The sequence below is a fragment of the Dendrobates tinctorius genome, unplaced genomic scaffold (genome assembly GCF_039654945.1).
Source record: "Dendrobates tinctorius isolate UK_male_01 unplaced genomic scaffold, ASM3965494v1 ptg000254l, whole genome shotgun sequence".
In the NCBI taxonomy this organism is placed as follows: Eukaryota; Metazoa; Chordata; class Amphibia; order Anura; family Dendrobatidae; genus Dendrobates; species Dendrobates tinctorius.
The window spans coordinates 3,734,507-3,750,790 of NW_027361921.1; the positions used below are offsets into that span (position 1 = coordinate 3,734,507).

A 16,284-nucleotide genomic window follows, 5' to 3' on the forward strand; every position below is an offset into this window, starting at 1 on the left:
TTTGTCTAAACTTGTCTGAACATGTTTGATCCATGTCTCTTGTAGCAATTTCTGTCTGCACTTCAGTAGCAAACATTACAGTTGAAGCTACAACTCTGCATGTTTGTACAGTGTCGTTTTATTACTTCTGCGATCTTACAAGTCCCTTTTTGCGACATATATTTGAAGCATCAGTAAGCAGAGGGATCTGACAAGTGATAAAATTATGAAATGTCTTCAGAATTTATCTGAAAATGAGTCAGAAGAAGTGGCCCATCATCCCCAATGTCTGAACCACAAACAAAAGGACAAGAAATCCGCAAGCGTCGAAAATGTGGAGTTGGAAGATGCAACGAAAACAAAACAGCTCAAACTTGAGCAAGCTGTAACAAACCAGTTTGTGGAAAATGCACTGGGAAAGTGGAAGAAAGTACTGTTTGTTTTAACTGTTGGACACCGCATGCTATGACCATGTAAAAGGAAAATGCGTGCTGTACTTGATCTTAACACTGTTCCTACTAAGTTAAAATAAACGTTCTTTAATTTGTTGGCAACAAAAAAGTTATTTTTACTCCAGAGTCAGTACTTTTGAATGGGGGTCAAAATGACCCCTAATGGTAGTTATAGGTATTATGAAACATGCAGTAGTTCTAGTGTTAAGTAATGCTTATACACACCCACAACGGTCAACTACCATTCCTGGAATTTTACCTTGAATAACTTCTGCATCTTCATTAAAATAAAGCATATTAATAGAAGACAATTTATTTGGAGAGCAGCACGGTCCAGTAGGACCCTTCTGGTTTGCCTGATTAATAACATGGCTGTGGGGATATTTTTGCAGAAATTGTAGTCCACATTCTCCTCTACAATAGTTTGCTTTATATTTCTTGGGTGCAATAACCCAGTCCCAACCAAAATCTTCAAAGTCTACTATAAATGGATAACGGCAGCACATAGATCCAGATGAATCATCACAGTCAATACCAGACTCTCTTCTAAATCGTTTTGGCATGTCTACCACTCTCACTTCAATAAAAGGCATCTGTTGAAAAATACAAATAGAAAACAGGTGAGGAAATATAATATTGTGCTACATACATACAAATTGCACATGATCTGTCATTCAAATTTTGACCGTCCTAAGGGTTTGCTTTTTTACAAACAAAAATATTTTCGGAACAATAAGATGGGCCATCTAGTCCACACTTAAAGTGGTTGTCCAATCTAAAATGACTTGTCTGCATACTGTGATGTTTCTCCAATGTCAGTGCTGGAAACGGCACTCATGTGAACACACGTTTGTGATATACATGCTCCCAGACCGAATCCGACTAGACTGTTTCCCTGTGAGGTAACTAGATTCTGATGAACCCTGGTGCAAGATTTGGACTGAGGCCTCCCATCCTAAATAAATATATACACTGTTCAAAAAAAAAAGGGAACACTTAAACAACAGAATATAACTCCAAGTGAATTAAACTTCTGTGAAATCAAACTGTCCACTTAGGAAGCAACACTGTTTGACAATCAATTTCACATGCTGTTGTGCAAATGGAATAGAGAACAGATGGAAATTATTGGCAATTATCAAGACACCCTCATTAAAGGAGTGGTTCTGCAGGTGGGGACCACAGACAACATCTCAGTACCAGTGCTTTCTGGCTGATGTTTTGGTCACTTTTGAATGTTGGTTGTGCTTTCACAATTGTGGGAGCATGAGATGGACTCTACAACCCACACAAGTGGCTCAGGTAGTGCAGCTCATCCAGGATGGAACAGCAATATGAGCTGTGGAAAGATGGTTTGCTGTGTCTGTCAGCATAGTTTACAGAGCCTGGAGGTGCTACCAGGAGACAGGCCAATACACCAGGAGACGTGGAGGGGGACAAACTAAACTAGAGCATGGTTTACTTTGAGATCTGATATTGGTAGCTAATGAAGGATGCATGTCAGTCACTGAAGCCCTTTGAAGAAGCAACCAAATTTGTGAGTAGTGTAAGAGGGCCACTGGTAATGTGTGGGAAGGAAGATATGTTTCACTGATGTTATTACTTTCAGTGATATGATGCACTGAGCGGGGTCAAGGTTTATTGTGAACATTTAAAGAGTTTGGGTGGGACTGCTGTTCACCATATCTCCACTCTATGGTGTGGTCCAGGAGATAAAAGTGAAAACTTTGGACTTACAGACTATTCTGTGTGCTCTGAAGGAGAACTGACCTAAAGATCTGAGCTCTTGCTTAATACCTTTACCCTCAAGGGTGGTTTGTATACTAATGACCAGGCCAATTTCTACAATTCTGACCACTGTCCTTTTATGAGGTAATAACTCTGGAACGCTTCCGTGGATCCTGGTGATTCTGACATTGTTTCTCATGACATATTGTACAGGGTGGGCATTTTATATGGATTTATTTTTCAATGAGAAGAGGGTCATGTGACACATCAAACTTATTGAGAATTTCACAAGAAAAACAATGCGCTGTTGCTATCAGTGTGTCAGGAGTGGGAGAAGAGGGTTGCATTGACAATCCATAACAATTGGCAGCACTTTGAACAATTTATAAGTGGTCATAAACTTGTAAATAACTCATGAAATAATAAAGTTACGTTAAAACCAAGTACACCATTGATTTTCTTGTGAAATTCTCAATAAGTTTGATGTGCCACATGACCTTCCCATTGGAAAAAATAAAGTTGGATCCAAAATGGCCAACTTCAAAATGGCTGCCATGGTCACCACCCATCTTGAAAAGTTTCCCCCTCCCATATGCTAATGTGCCACAAACAGGAAGTTGATATCACCAACCATTCCCATTTTATTTAAGTGCATCCATATAAATGGTCCACCCTGTACTTCATGATAGTGGTAATATTTCTTTGTTATGACTTGCACTTGTTTGTGAAAAAAACAGAAATTTGGCAAAAATTTAGAAAATTTTGCGAATTTTCCAACTTTGAATTTTCATGCCCTTAAATCACAGAGATATGTCACACAAAATACTTAATAAGTAACATTTCCCATATGTCTACTTTACATCAGCACAGTTTTGGAACCACATTTTTTGTTAGGAAGTTATAAGGGTTAAAAGTTGACCAGTAGAGTTGAGCGATACCGTCCGATACTTCAAAGTATCGTATCGGATGGTATCGGCCGATCTTTAAAAAAAGTATCGGTATCGCCGATTCCGATACCGGAAGTCCCATTCAAGTCTATGGGACTTCCGGTATCGGAATAAGAAAAACCCTTTCCTGCCCTTGTACAGCCTCTCTGGGGTCTGTACGGGCCTTTCGGGGGGCTGTGCCGGCCTGCCAGGGGGTCTGTGCAGGCTCCGGTGGTCTGTGCCGGCCTGCCGGTGGTCTGTGCAGGCTCCGGGGGGCTGTGCCGGCCTGCCGGGGGGCTGTGCAGGCTCCGGGGGGCTGTGCCGGCCTGCCGGGGGGCTGTGCAGGCTCCGGGGGGCTGTGCCGGCCTGCCGGGGGGCTGTGCCGGCCTGCCGGTGGTCTGTGCAGGCTCCGGGGGTCTGTGCAGGCATCGTCCGATGGGACTACAAGTCCCATCGGGCGATGCCTGCTACCATGACAGTGATTGACACATTAGCCAATGATGGGACAGTAGTAGTCCCATCATCCGGCTAATGTGTTAAATGTAAAAAAAAAATAAAAAAAAAATTACATGCTACATACATACAACATGCATACTACATACATGCTACATTCATACTACATAAATACTACATGCAACATACATACTACATATATACTACATGCATGCTACATACATACTGCATGCTACATACATACCACATATATACTACATACATACTACATGCATGCTACATGCATGCTACATGCTACATACATAACACATATATACTACATGCATGCTACATACATACTACATGCTACATACTACATATATACTACATGCATGCTACATACATACTACATGCTACATACTACATATATACTACATGCATGCTACATACATACTACATGCTACATACATACTACATATATACTACATGCATGCTACATACATACTACATGCTACATACATACTACATATATACTACATACATACTACATACATACTACATGCATGCTACATGCATGCTACATACATACCACATACATAACACATATATACTACATGCATGCTACATACATACTACATGCTACATACATACCATATACATACTACATGCATGCTACATACATACTACATGCATGCTACATACATACTACATGCTACATACATACTACATATATACTACATGCATGCTACATACATACTACATGCTACATACATACTACATATGTACTACATGCATGCTACATACTACATACATACTACATATATACTACATACATACTACATACATACTACATGCTACATACATACCACATACATATTACATACATACAATACATACATAGACATACAGTACATATAACATAGAGTAACATACTTACCAATACTTGTCACATTGTTCCCCGAAGCCATTGTCTTTTCCGGAATAAATATTAACATAACAAACCACAAAAATACTCACCCACGATCCGAAGCAGTCCACGAGTGTGTCCCACGACGATCTTGGGTAGAGAACGGCAGCATCAGCTGTTGCTGCCGTTCTCTACGGGCTGCAGGAATCCAATGACGGAAGGTAGGTATCCTTCCGCACTGTATTCCTCCGCCACTTAAAAAAAAAAAAAGTCCCTAGTCTCACTTTATGCCGCAGCAATGGCATAAAGTGAGACTAGGGACTTTTTTTTTTTTAAGTGGCGGAGGAATACAGTGCGGAAGGATACCTACCTTCCGTCATTGGATTCCTGCAGCCCGTAGAGAACGGCAGCATCATGTGATGCTGCCGTTCTCTACCCAAGATCGTCGTGGGACACACTCGTGGACTGCTTCGGATCGTGGGTGAGTATTTTTGTGGTTTGTTATGTTAATATTTATTCCGGAAAAGACAATAGCTTCGGGGAACAATGTGACAAGTATTGGTAAGTATGTTACTCTATGTTATATGTACTGTATGTCTATGTATGTATTGTATGAATGTATTGTATGTATGTAGTATATATGTGGTATGTATGTAGCATGTAGTATGTATGTAGCATGCATGTAGTATATATGTAGTATGTATGTAGCATGCATGTAGTATATATGTAGTATGTATGTAGCATGTATGTAGTATGTATGTAGTATGTATGTAGCATGCATGTAGCATGTAGTATGTATGTAGCATGCATGTAGTATATATGTAGTATGTATGTAGCATGCATGTAGTATATATGTAGTATGTATGTAGCATGTATGTAGTATGTATGTGGTATGTATGTAGCATGTAGTATGTATGTAGCATGCATGTAGTATATATGTAGTATGTATGTAGCATGTAGTATGTATGTAGTATGTATGTAGTATGTATGTGGTATGTATGTGGCATGTAGTATGTATGTAGCATGCATGTAGTATGTATGTAGCATGCATGTAGTATGTATGTAGTATGTAGCATGTATGTAGTATGTATGTGGTATGTATGTAGCATGTAGTATGTATGTAGCATGCATGTAGTATATATGTAGTATGTAGTATGTATGTAGTATGTATGTGGTATGTATGTAGCATGTAGTATGTATGTAGCATGCATGTAGCATGCATGTAGTATGTATGTAGCATGCATGTAGTATGTATGTAGCATGCATGTAGTATGTATGTAGTATGTATGTAGTATGTATGTAGCATGCAGTATGTATGTAGCATGTATGTAGTATGTATGTAGTATATATGTAGTATGTATGTAGCATGTAGTATGTATGTAGCATGTAGTATGTATGTAGCATGCATGTAGTATGTATGTAGCATGCATGTAGTATGTATGTAGCATGCATGTAGTATGTATGTAGCATGTATGTAGTATGTATGTAGCATGTATGTAGTATGTATGTAGTATATATGTACTATGTATGTAGCATGTACTATGTATGTAGCATGCAAGTAGTATGTATGTAGTATTTTTTTTTTTTTTTTTTTAACATTTAACACATTAGCCGGATAATGGGACTACTACTGTCCCATCATTGGCTAATGTGTCAATCACTGTCATGGTAGCAGGCATCGCCCGATGGGACTTGTAGTCCCATCGGACGATGCTTGCACAGACCCCCGGACATCAGCACAGCCCCCCGGCAGGCCGGCACAGCCCCCCGGCAGGCCGGTACAGACCCCCACAGGGTGCACAGACCACCGGCAGGCCGGCACAGGCCCCCGGCAGGCCGGTACAGACCCCCACAGGGTGCACAGACCACCGGCAGGCCGGCACAGCCCCCCGGCAGGCCGGTACAGACCCCCACAGGGTGCACAGACCACCGGCAGGCCGGCACAGCCCCCCGGCAGGCCAGTACAGACCCCGGGCAGTCCACACAGCCCCCCGGCAGGCCGGCACAGCCCCCCGGCAGGCCGGCAGAGACCCCCGGAAGGCCCGAAATGACGGCGCATCATGATGCGCACACACCACGCATCATGATGACGTCAGTCTGTCAATCAACTTTGAACTTCCGATTCCGATGCCGAATTCCGATATTGAAAAAATATCGGAAGTCGGTATCGGAATTCCGATACAGCAAGTATCGGCCGATACCCGATACTTGCGGTATCGGAATGCTCAACACTATTGACCAGCAATTTCTCATTTTTACAACAAAATTTACAAAACCATTTTTTTAGGAACCACATCACATTTGAAGTCACTTTGAGGGGTCTATATGATTGGTATTACTTTTGGGTATTTTCTTTCTAAAACCTGCACCCATGAAGATGCTCAAAACCACATTCAAGAAGTTTATTAACCCTTCAGGTGCTTCACATGAATTTTTAGAATGATTTAAAAAAATGAACATTTAACTTTTTTTCACAAAAAAATTAATTCAGATCCAACTTGTTTTATTTTACCAAGGGTAACAAAAGAAATTGGACCCCAAAAGTTGTTGTACAACTTGTCCTGAGTACGCTGATACCCCATATATGCAGGTAAACCACTGTTTAGGTGCACGGCAGAGCTCGGAAGGGACGTTGCGCCATTTGACTTTTCAATGCAAAATTGGCTGGAATTGAGATAGGACGCCATGTCGGGTTTGGAGAGCCCCTGATGTGCCTACACAGTGGAAACCCCCCACAAGGGACACCACTTTGGAAAGTAGACCCCCTAAGGAACTTATCTAGATGTGTAGTGAGCACTTTGAACCCCCAAGCGCTTCACAGAAGTGTATAATGTAGAGCCATAAAAATAAAAAATCTTACTTGTTTCACAAAAAAAGATCTTTTTGCCCCAAATTTTTTATTTTCCCGAGGGTAACAGGAGAAATAGGACCCCAAAAGTTGTTGTGCAACTTGTCCTGAGTACGCTGATACCCCATATATGCAGGTAAACCACTGTTTAGGCGCACGGCAGAGCTCGGAAGGGAAGTTGCGCCATTTGACTTTTCAATGCAAAATTGGCTGGAATTGAGATAGGACGCCATGTCGGGTTTGAAGAGCCCCTGATGTGCCTACACAGTGGAAACCCCCCACAAGGAACACCACTTTGGAAAGTAGACCCCCTAAGGAACTTATCTAGATGTGTAGTGAGCACTTTGAACCCCCAAGCGCTTCACAGAAGTGTATAATGTAGAGCCATAAAAATAAAAAATCTTACTTGTTTCACAAAAAAAGATCTTTTTGCCCCAAATTTTTTATTTTCCCGAGGGTAACAGGAGAAATTAGATCCCAAATGTTTTTGTGCAATTTGTCCTGAGTATGCTGATACCCCATATGTGGGGGTAAACCACTGTTTGGGCGCATGGCAGAGCTTGGAAGGGAAGGAACACCGTTTGACTTTTTCAATGCAAAATTGGCTGGAATTGAGATCAGACGTTTTTTGAGTTTGGAGAGCCCCTGATGTGCCTAAATAGTGGAAACCCCCCAATTCTAACTCCAACCCTAACCCCAAGACAACCCTAACCCCAACACTAACCATAACCCTAACCACAAACCTAACCCTAACATACCCCTAAACCCTAATCCCAACCTTTACCCTAATCCCAACCCCAACTTTCGCCCCCAACCCTAACTTTAGCCCAAACCCCAACTATAGCCCCAACCCTACTGGGAAAATGGAAATAAATACATGTTTTTATTTTATTATTTTCCCTAACTAAGCAGGTGATAAAGGGGGGCTTGATTTACTATCTATAGAGGGTTTTTATGTTTGGCAGCTGTTACACACTAAAAGACGCTTTTTATTGCATAAAATAGTTTTTGCATCATTGCATTTTGAGAGCTATAATTTTTCCAGATTTTGGCCCACAGAGTCATGTGAGGTCTTGTTTTTTGCGGGACAAGTTGATGTTTTTATTGGTACCATTTTCGGGCACATGACATTTTTTGATAGCTTTTTATTCTGATTTTTGGGAGGCAGAATGAACAAAAACCAGCAATTTAGGATTTTTTTTTCCTCTGTTCCACATGTGGTAAAATTGATAAGGCAGCTTTATTCTTCGGGTCACTATGATTACAACGATACCTCACTTATTTTTTTTATGTTTTGGCCTTTTTACATAAAAACTTTTATAGAAAAAATAATTATTTTAGCATTACTTTATTCTGAGAGATAACTTTACTTTTCCGCTGATGGAGCTGTATGGCAGTTTGTTTTTTGGGAGGCAGAATGAACAAAAACTAGCAATTCATGAATTTCTTTTTTGGGGGGCGTTTATACCGTTCCGCGTGTGATAAAATTGATAAAGCAGTTTTATTCTTCTGGTCAGTATGATTACAGTGATACCTCATTTATATCATTTTTTGGCACTTTTATACAATAAAAACTATTTTATTGAAAAAATAATTATTTTTGCATCGCTTTATTCTGAGAGCAATAACTTTTTATTTTTCCCGTGATGGAGCTATATAGTGGCTTTTTTTTGCGGGACAAGATGATGTTTTCAGCGGTTCCACGGTTATTTACATCCGTCTTTTTGATCACGTGTTATTCCACTTTCGGCGGTATGATGATAAAGCATTGTTGTTTTGCCCTTTTTTTAGTACTGTTCACTAAAGGGGTTAACTAGAGGGAAAGTTTTATAGGTCGGGTCATTACAGACGCAGCGATACTAAATATGTGTACTTTTATTGTTTACATTTTTTTAATTCAAATATAGATTTAATGATAGAATAAATATTGATTTTATTATTATTTTTTAAATATTTTTACAATTTTTAAAAAAAATGTAATTACATTCTTAGGCTGATTTTACACTTACCACATTTTTTGCGGTTCGGTATTACTGCCCGTTTTTGCAGGCCATATCACTGCATTTTTTGTGGTGTACCACAATAATGGGCTTTAAAAAATGTTTGCGGATTGCCGATTTTTTTCCCCAATACTATGGAAATAGTATTGGAAAAAAAACCCTGGTGTTCCGTAAAATCGGAAGTGATGGCACGCCACAAAAACAAACTTCTGTTTGATTTTTCGGCCCCATTGATTTAAATGAGGGCCATGTCCATACGTCATTTAAAAGGCCTCAAAAACGACCCTCATGGCCGTATGGCACACAGCGTACCATTGAATTTTTGTGGGCTGATTTTGCAGCCCCATAGAATGCTATTGGGGCCACAAAATCGGCCCCTAAGAATACTTTTACACTGTGTCCCACTATGGGACAATCATTTTGTGCAGGCTGATTGCTTATATGGCATGCAGATCTGCATGCTATATAAGCTGTCAGCGCTACACTCTGTGCACACTGACATCAGAAACTTCCCGACATGCAGTGCGCATGACAGGAAGTCTCTGAGCTCAGGTAACCGGGATGACATCATGATGACATCGGGTTACCAGGGGAGCAATTGGGACCCCGCGTCATGCCATGGGGTCTCCGATCCAAAAGCAGAGGGGCTGTCACAGCTGACAGCCCCTCTGCCTGCTCCCAGAATGCTGCAATCATGTTTGATCTCAGTGATCTGGGGGGTTAAAGTGCCAGGAGCGGTCCATGACCACTCCCAGCTCTTAGTGCCAGGTGTCAGCTGTGAGAATCAGCTGATACCCGGCCGTGTTCAGCCGCGCTCCCCTGGGAGCACGGCTGATCACGTATGACGCACTATTCCGTCTATGGTCATTGCCCAGGGCACAAGGATGGAATAGTACATCCAAGGTCACAAAGGGGGTTAAAGGATTCCCAAATACCTCTTCACTGGATCACAAGTCACACACTTATGCTCTGGTCACACTCAGCTCGTTCACACTCACCAAGACAGAAGATTTAAAAAAAATTTTTTTCCCTTTCAGCAGCAATCCACCCTGAAGCTCAATGTACTTCCAAAAGAATTGGAATCCCCAACCAGCTACCACTTATAAATCCTTAATTATGAACCCCCACCCTTAATTAAACCCTTGTGAGTATAGCTACACCTCAGGATTTAAATGCAATGTAGTTAACCCTTAAACACATAGATCGTAAAATAAAAGACTAATCCTATAGAGAGAAAAAAATAGGTTAAGAAAGCCCCCAAAAATTAAACAGGTAGAAAAAGAATTCACACAATTCACAAAGGTATTTGTTAAAGGATTCCCAAATACAGTACCTCTTCATTGAATCACAAGTCACACACCACAGTTCGCACTTATGCTCTGGTCACACTCAGCTCACTCACACTCACTAAGGCAGAAGATTTAACCCCTTATTGACCAATCCATTTTGTAGGTTAATTACCGGGTCTTAATTTTGAAATCTATGAAGAGGAGGATGAATGAACTCATGGAGATCAACATCCGACACTGCGGAGACACCATCACGTGTTTCTCAACGCAGTGATTCTAGAGCACTGCCCCCATCCCTTATGGGAAATATGTAAAACATGCAAAACAGAAGCCGCGGAGACACCATCATGTGTTTCTCAACGCAAGCAATGACCAGCCAGGTCTTTGCCCGGGAAGGAACAACCACGGGAAGGGCAGTCTCCAATGAAGGAAACCACCTATGCCAAAACATGGTATCCATCCACATACAGCTGTTTCGGGGTATTGCCCCTCATCAGTGTGGAGTAGGAAACTGGCTGGTAGGAGCAATGCCTAGTAAAAAGACTATGAAGAGGAGGATGAATGAACTCATGGAGATCAACATCCGACACTGCGGAGACACCATCACGTGTTTCTCAACGCAGTGATTCTAGAGCACTGCCCCCATCCCTTATGGGAAATATGTAAAACATGGCTGGTCATTGCTTGCGTTGAGAAACACGTGATGGTGTCTCCGCGGCTTCTGTTTTGCATGTTTTACATATTTCCCATAAGGGATGGGGGCAGTGCTCTAGAATCACTGCGTTGAGAAACACGTGATGGTGTCTCCGCAGTGTCGGATGTTGATCTCCATGAGTTCATTCATCCTCCTCTTCATAGTCTTTTTACTAGGCATTGCTCCTACCAGCCAGTTTCCTACTCCATACTGATGAGGGGCAATACCCCGAAACAGCTGTATGTGGATGGATACCATGTTTTGGCATAGGTGGTTTCCTTCATTGGAGACTGCCCTTCCCGTGGTTGTTCCTTCCCGGGCAAAGACCTGACTGGTCATTGCTTGCGTTGAGAAACACGTGATGGTGTCTCCGCGGCTTCTGTTTTGCATGTTTTAATTTTGAAATCTGACCACTGTCAATTTATGGTTATAACTCCGGAACGCTTCAATGTATCCCACTGATTTTGAGAGTGATTTTTCGTGACATATTGTACTTTATGATAGCCATAACATTTCTTAAAAATTTCTTGCATTTATTTGTGAAAAAAATGTAAATTTGGCAAAAAATTTGAAAATTTCACAATTTTCAAACTTCTAATTTTTATGTTCATAAATCGACACAAAATAGTTAATAAATAACATTTCCCACAGCACAATTTTTGAACCATAATTTTTTTTGTTAGGAATTTATAAGTGTTAAAACTTTACCAGTGATTTCTCATTTTTTTAACAAAATTTACAAAACCATTTTTTTAGGGAGGAGTCAATATGACAGAAAATACCCAAAAGTGACACCATTCTAAAAATTGCACCCCTCAAGGTGCTGAAAACCGTATTCAAAAAGTTTATTAACCCTTCAGGTGCTTCACAAGAATTGAAGCAATGTGGAAGGAAAGAAATGAACATTTAACTTTTTTTCACAAAAATTTTACTTCAGACACAATTTTTTTTAATTTTGTCAAGAGTATCAGTCAGTAGAAAATGAACCACAATATTTGTGGTGCAATTTCTCCTGAATACACCGACAGCTTATGTGTGGAGGAAGACCACTCTTTAGGCGCACAGCAGGGGTCAGAAGGGAAGGAGCACCATTTGAGGTTTTGAATCTAAAATTGGATGGAATCGAGAGGGGACGCCATGTCGTGTTTGGAGAGCCCCTGATGTACCTAAACAGTGGAAACCCCCATAAGTGACCCCATTTTGAAAATAGACCCCCCAAGGAACTTATCTGGCTGTGTGTTGAGCACTTTGAACCCCCAAGTGCTTCATAGAAGTTAATATCGTAGAGCTGTGAAAATAAAAAATCATATTTTTTCCACAAAAATCACCTTTTTGCCCCCAATTTTTTATTTTCCCAAGGGTAACAGGAAAAATTGGACTCCAAATGTTGTTGTGCAATTGGTTCTGAGTATGCTGATACCCCATATGTGGGGGTAAACCATTGTGATCGCCTTACTGGGATCTTTGGGAGGCAGAACAAACAAATCTGCAAAAGGTGAAAACCTGGTTTTATTTTTTACACCATTCCTCATGTGACATAAGTGATTAGGTGACTTTATTCTTCAGGTCGGTACGATTACAGCAAAAGCAGATTTATATTCTTTTTTATGTTTAGCATCTGTCAAAAACTAAAAGACGCTTTTCTGTAAGAAGTTTTTGCATCACCATATTTTGCGAGCTATAATTTTTCCATATTTTGGCTGACAGAGTCATTTCAGGGCTTTTTTTTTTGCGGGACAAGATGACTTTTTTATTGGTACCATTTTCGGGCACATGACATTTTTTGATCGCTTTCTATTCCGATTTTTGTGGAGGCAGAATGAACAAAAACCAGCAATTTAGGATTTTTTTTTCCTCTGTTCCACATGTGGTAAAATTGATAAGGCAGCTTTATTCTTCGGGTCACTACGATTACAACGATACCTCATTTTTTTTTTTATATTTTGGCCTTTTTACTTTATTCTGAGAGATAACTTTTTTACTTTTCCGCTGATGGAGCTGTATGGCAGTTTGATTTTTGTGGGACAAGATGGTGTTTTCAGTTATACTATTTTTTTTACACTCATCTTATTGATCGCATTTTATTCCACTTTTTCCGAGCGGTATGATGATAAAGCAAAATTTGCTATTTTTTTATGGCGTTCACTGAAGGGGTTAACTAGTGTGACACTTTTATATATCGGATTTTTACGGATGCGGCGATACCAAACGTGTACATTTTTATTTAATTTTTTACATAAACATGTGTATTTTTTAGTGGATTTTTTTATTTATATTTTTAAATTTTTTTAACATATTTTTTGTAAAGTTTTCTTTTTTACCTAGTCCCTTTATGGGACTTTCACTTTGATTGCAGGTATAACACATTGCAATGCTCCAGCATTGCAGTGCATTATACCTATGCTGAAAGCTTCTGACACCATGCTGTGAGTGTGGTCTCAGATGCTTTCCATAGCTTGATGACCCGGGGGTCGTCCTGAAAACCCTACATCACCATGGCAACGATCAGGCCCCACGATGACGTCACGTGGACGCCAATTTGAAGGCAGAGGGAGCTCCATCCCTCTGCCTTCCGTCTGAACGCTGCGATCATGCTCGATTGCAGCAATTAGGTGGTTACCAGCCAGGGTGGTGCGGATGCCACTCCTGGCTGTTAGTGTAGAAGCTCAGCCACTGCTCTGACCGGGCGGGAGGTGCTGATATTTCAGCATCTCCTGCGCAGTCATGCTGCGATTGGTCAGTCAGATTGACTGACCGATTACAGCGATCTGGGTGCGGGGACCAAAGGCATGGGTCCCTGCACTCTTTGCCGTGCCTATCAGCTATCACAGACAGCTGTCGGTACTAAACTACAACTGCGTGTTTACATGTGGTGGTAGTTTAAATGCATAACTTTTAATCATCCTTTAAAAAACATATATAATGTCAACAAAAGTGCCATACAAAGTGCTCATGCATATGTGCATATACAATGACAATCTATTCAATGCCGCCTGATAATAACCTATACAAGGACAATACAGCAGTTATTGTATTATATTGTGCCTTTTTCCGCACCCACACCTCGGATTTTCAAATAACATGCGTAGTAGGCTTATGTCCCCGAACATCAACTCCACGGAGACAGCCTATATTTCCACAAAAGCTGTCCTTATAGGGTAAGATGGTTCACTATACTCTAATTTCATCCATATAGAACATTTTATAAAACGTAAGAGAGTGAGCCAGTGTACAATATCAAACACCCACAGAGCACAGTGTATGGAAATTCCCTTTAAATCACTGCATATATGACTCTTTACTGGTGCATAGAGAAAAATGACATTGTACTTATCTCAGATATCGTGGTTCTACATAGCGATACCAAAATTCTGCTCACTACCAGGGGGCTCCACACTTCAGCATAACATCAATTGCTGGGTAGCTCGATTCCCTCTGAATGTCTCCCAATGCGTTTCATCTACCACAGATTCATCAGGGGAGTAGTGACATTTAGTCAGGTGGCTGATAGTGGGGGAAGTCTAGTGACTTCAGGGTTAATTTTGCTATCAGAAGTGTTGGACATTATTTTTGTAGGTTTTTTTGAAGATTGTAGACAGTGTCTTTCCTTTCCTATCCTATCTAGTTAGTTTGGGCCCCATCGTTTGCTCAGCCTATTTTCCTGCCTGTGTTTGTGCTTTCATCTTATTTCACCGTCAAAACATGTGTGGGGGCTGTCTTTCCTTTTTGGTCTGCTCTGGGGCATTTAGTTTTCCCCTTTTCTTGCTTCTGGCTTATGTAGTTCTCCGGCTGTGATGAAGTGTCTAGGATCATCGTAGGAACGCTCCACGGCTGCAGCTAGTTGTGTGGTTAGGATCAGGGATCTGCAATCTGCATAGTTACCAACCTCTCTGGCTTTCTGTGACTTAGCTTGTTTTGTTTTTTTTCTCCTCGGTGACCCATTCATAACATAATCACCAGCCATACCGCAGATTCTAGGGTACTCAAAAGCAGGTAAAAGTTGTTAAAAAAAAGTGTCAGAATTTTTTTTTTTATATTTTTTCCTTTTTTTCTCTGGGGCCGTAGGAGGATTTTTTTTTCCTAATGGAGATTAAGCAATTGCCTGATCGTGTGGAGCAACTTGCTGCTACAGGGAATTTCCACCTACCTCATTCAGTCACATGCTGTTGAACCTAAGATCCCTACTCCTGATGTGTTTTCTGGGGATCGGTCTCAATTTCTGAATTTTAAGAATAATTGTAAATTATTTCTTGCCTTGAAACCTAATTCATCGGGGAGCTCTGTGCAGCAGGTTAAAATTGTCATCTCCTTGCTGCGCGGCGATCCCCAGGATTGGGCTTTTTCTCTGACACCTGAAAATCCTATTCTGACTAATGTGTATGCATTTTTTCAAGCCTTGGGGTTGTTGTATGATGAACCTAATGCTGTTGATCAAGCTGAGAGAATCCTGTTGGCATTAAACAAGGGTCAGGATTCTGCAGAGGTATACTGTCAAAAATTCCAAAATTGGGCGGTCCTTACTACATAGAATGATAGTGCATTGGCAGCTCTCTTTCGGAAGGGTTTATCAGAGACCATAAAAGATGTTATGGTGGGATTTCCTGTTCCCCCTGGTCTGGATGATTCTATGTCATTAGCCATTCAAGTTGATCGGCATTTACGTGAACGTAAAACTACACGGGAGGCGCTGCCACCTTTTGAACAAACGTCTGAACCTATGCAATGTGATGGGGTTTTGTCTAGGGCGCAACATCAGGAGTTTAGAAGGCGTAATAAGCTGTGCTTTTTCTGTGGAGATGTCTCTCATACTATTTCTCTCTGCCCTAAACGAGAGAAATGTTTTGCACACACATTTGCTGTGGGCAGTGTACAACCTAAGTTTCTCTTGGCAATTACACTGATCTGTTCCTTATCCATGCTTTCCACGAAGGCTTTTGTGGATTCAGGAGCAGCGTTGAATCTGATGGATTTGGACTTTGCTAAACGTTGTGGTTTTTCCATGATGCCTCTGCGGACGCCTATTCCTTTG

At 40.9% G+C, this 16,284-nt stretch overlaps 1 protein-coding gene across 1 annotated transcript in view; it reads right to left on the minus strand.

Moving 5' to 3' along the window:
- Positions 1-265: 265 nt before the first annotated feature.
- LOC141067698 (growth/differentiation factor 8-like) overlaps positions 266-16,284 on the minus strand; it is a 255,835-nt gene continuing 239,816 nt past the window's right edge. The window contains exon 3 of the mRNA XM_073558112.1: positions 266-1,024. Within this exon, the coding sequence (XP_073414213.1) occupies positions 647-1,024 (378 nt within the window). The 3' untranslated portion in view covers positions 266-646. The remainder of the gene's footprint in view (positions 1,025-16,284) is intronic.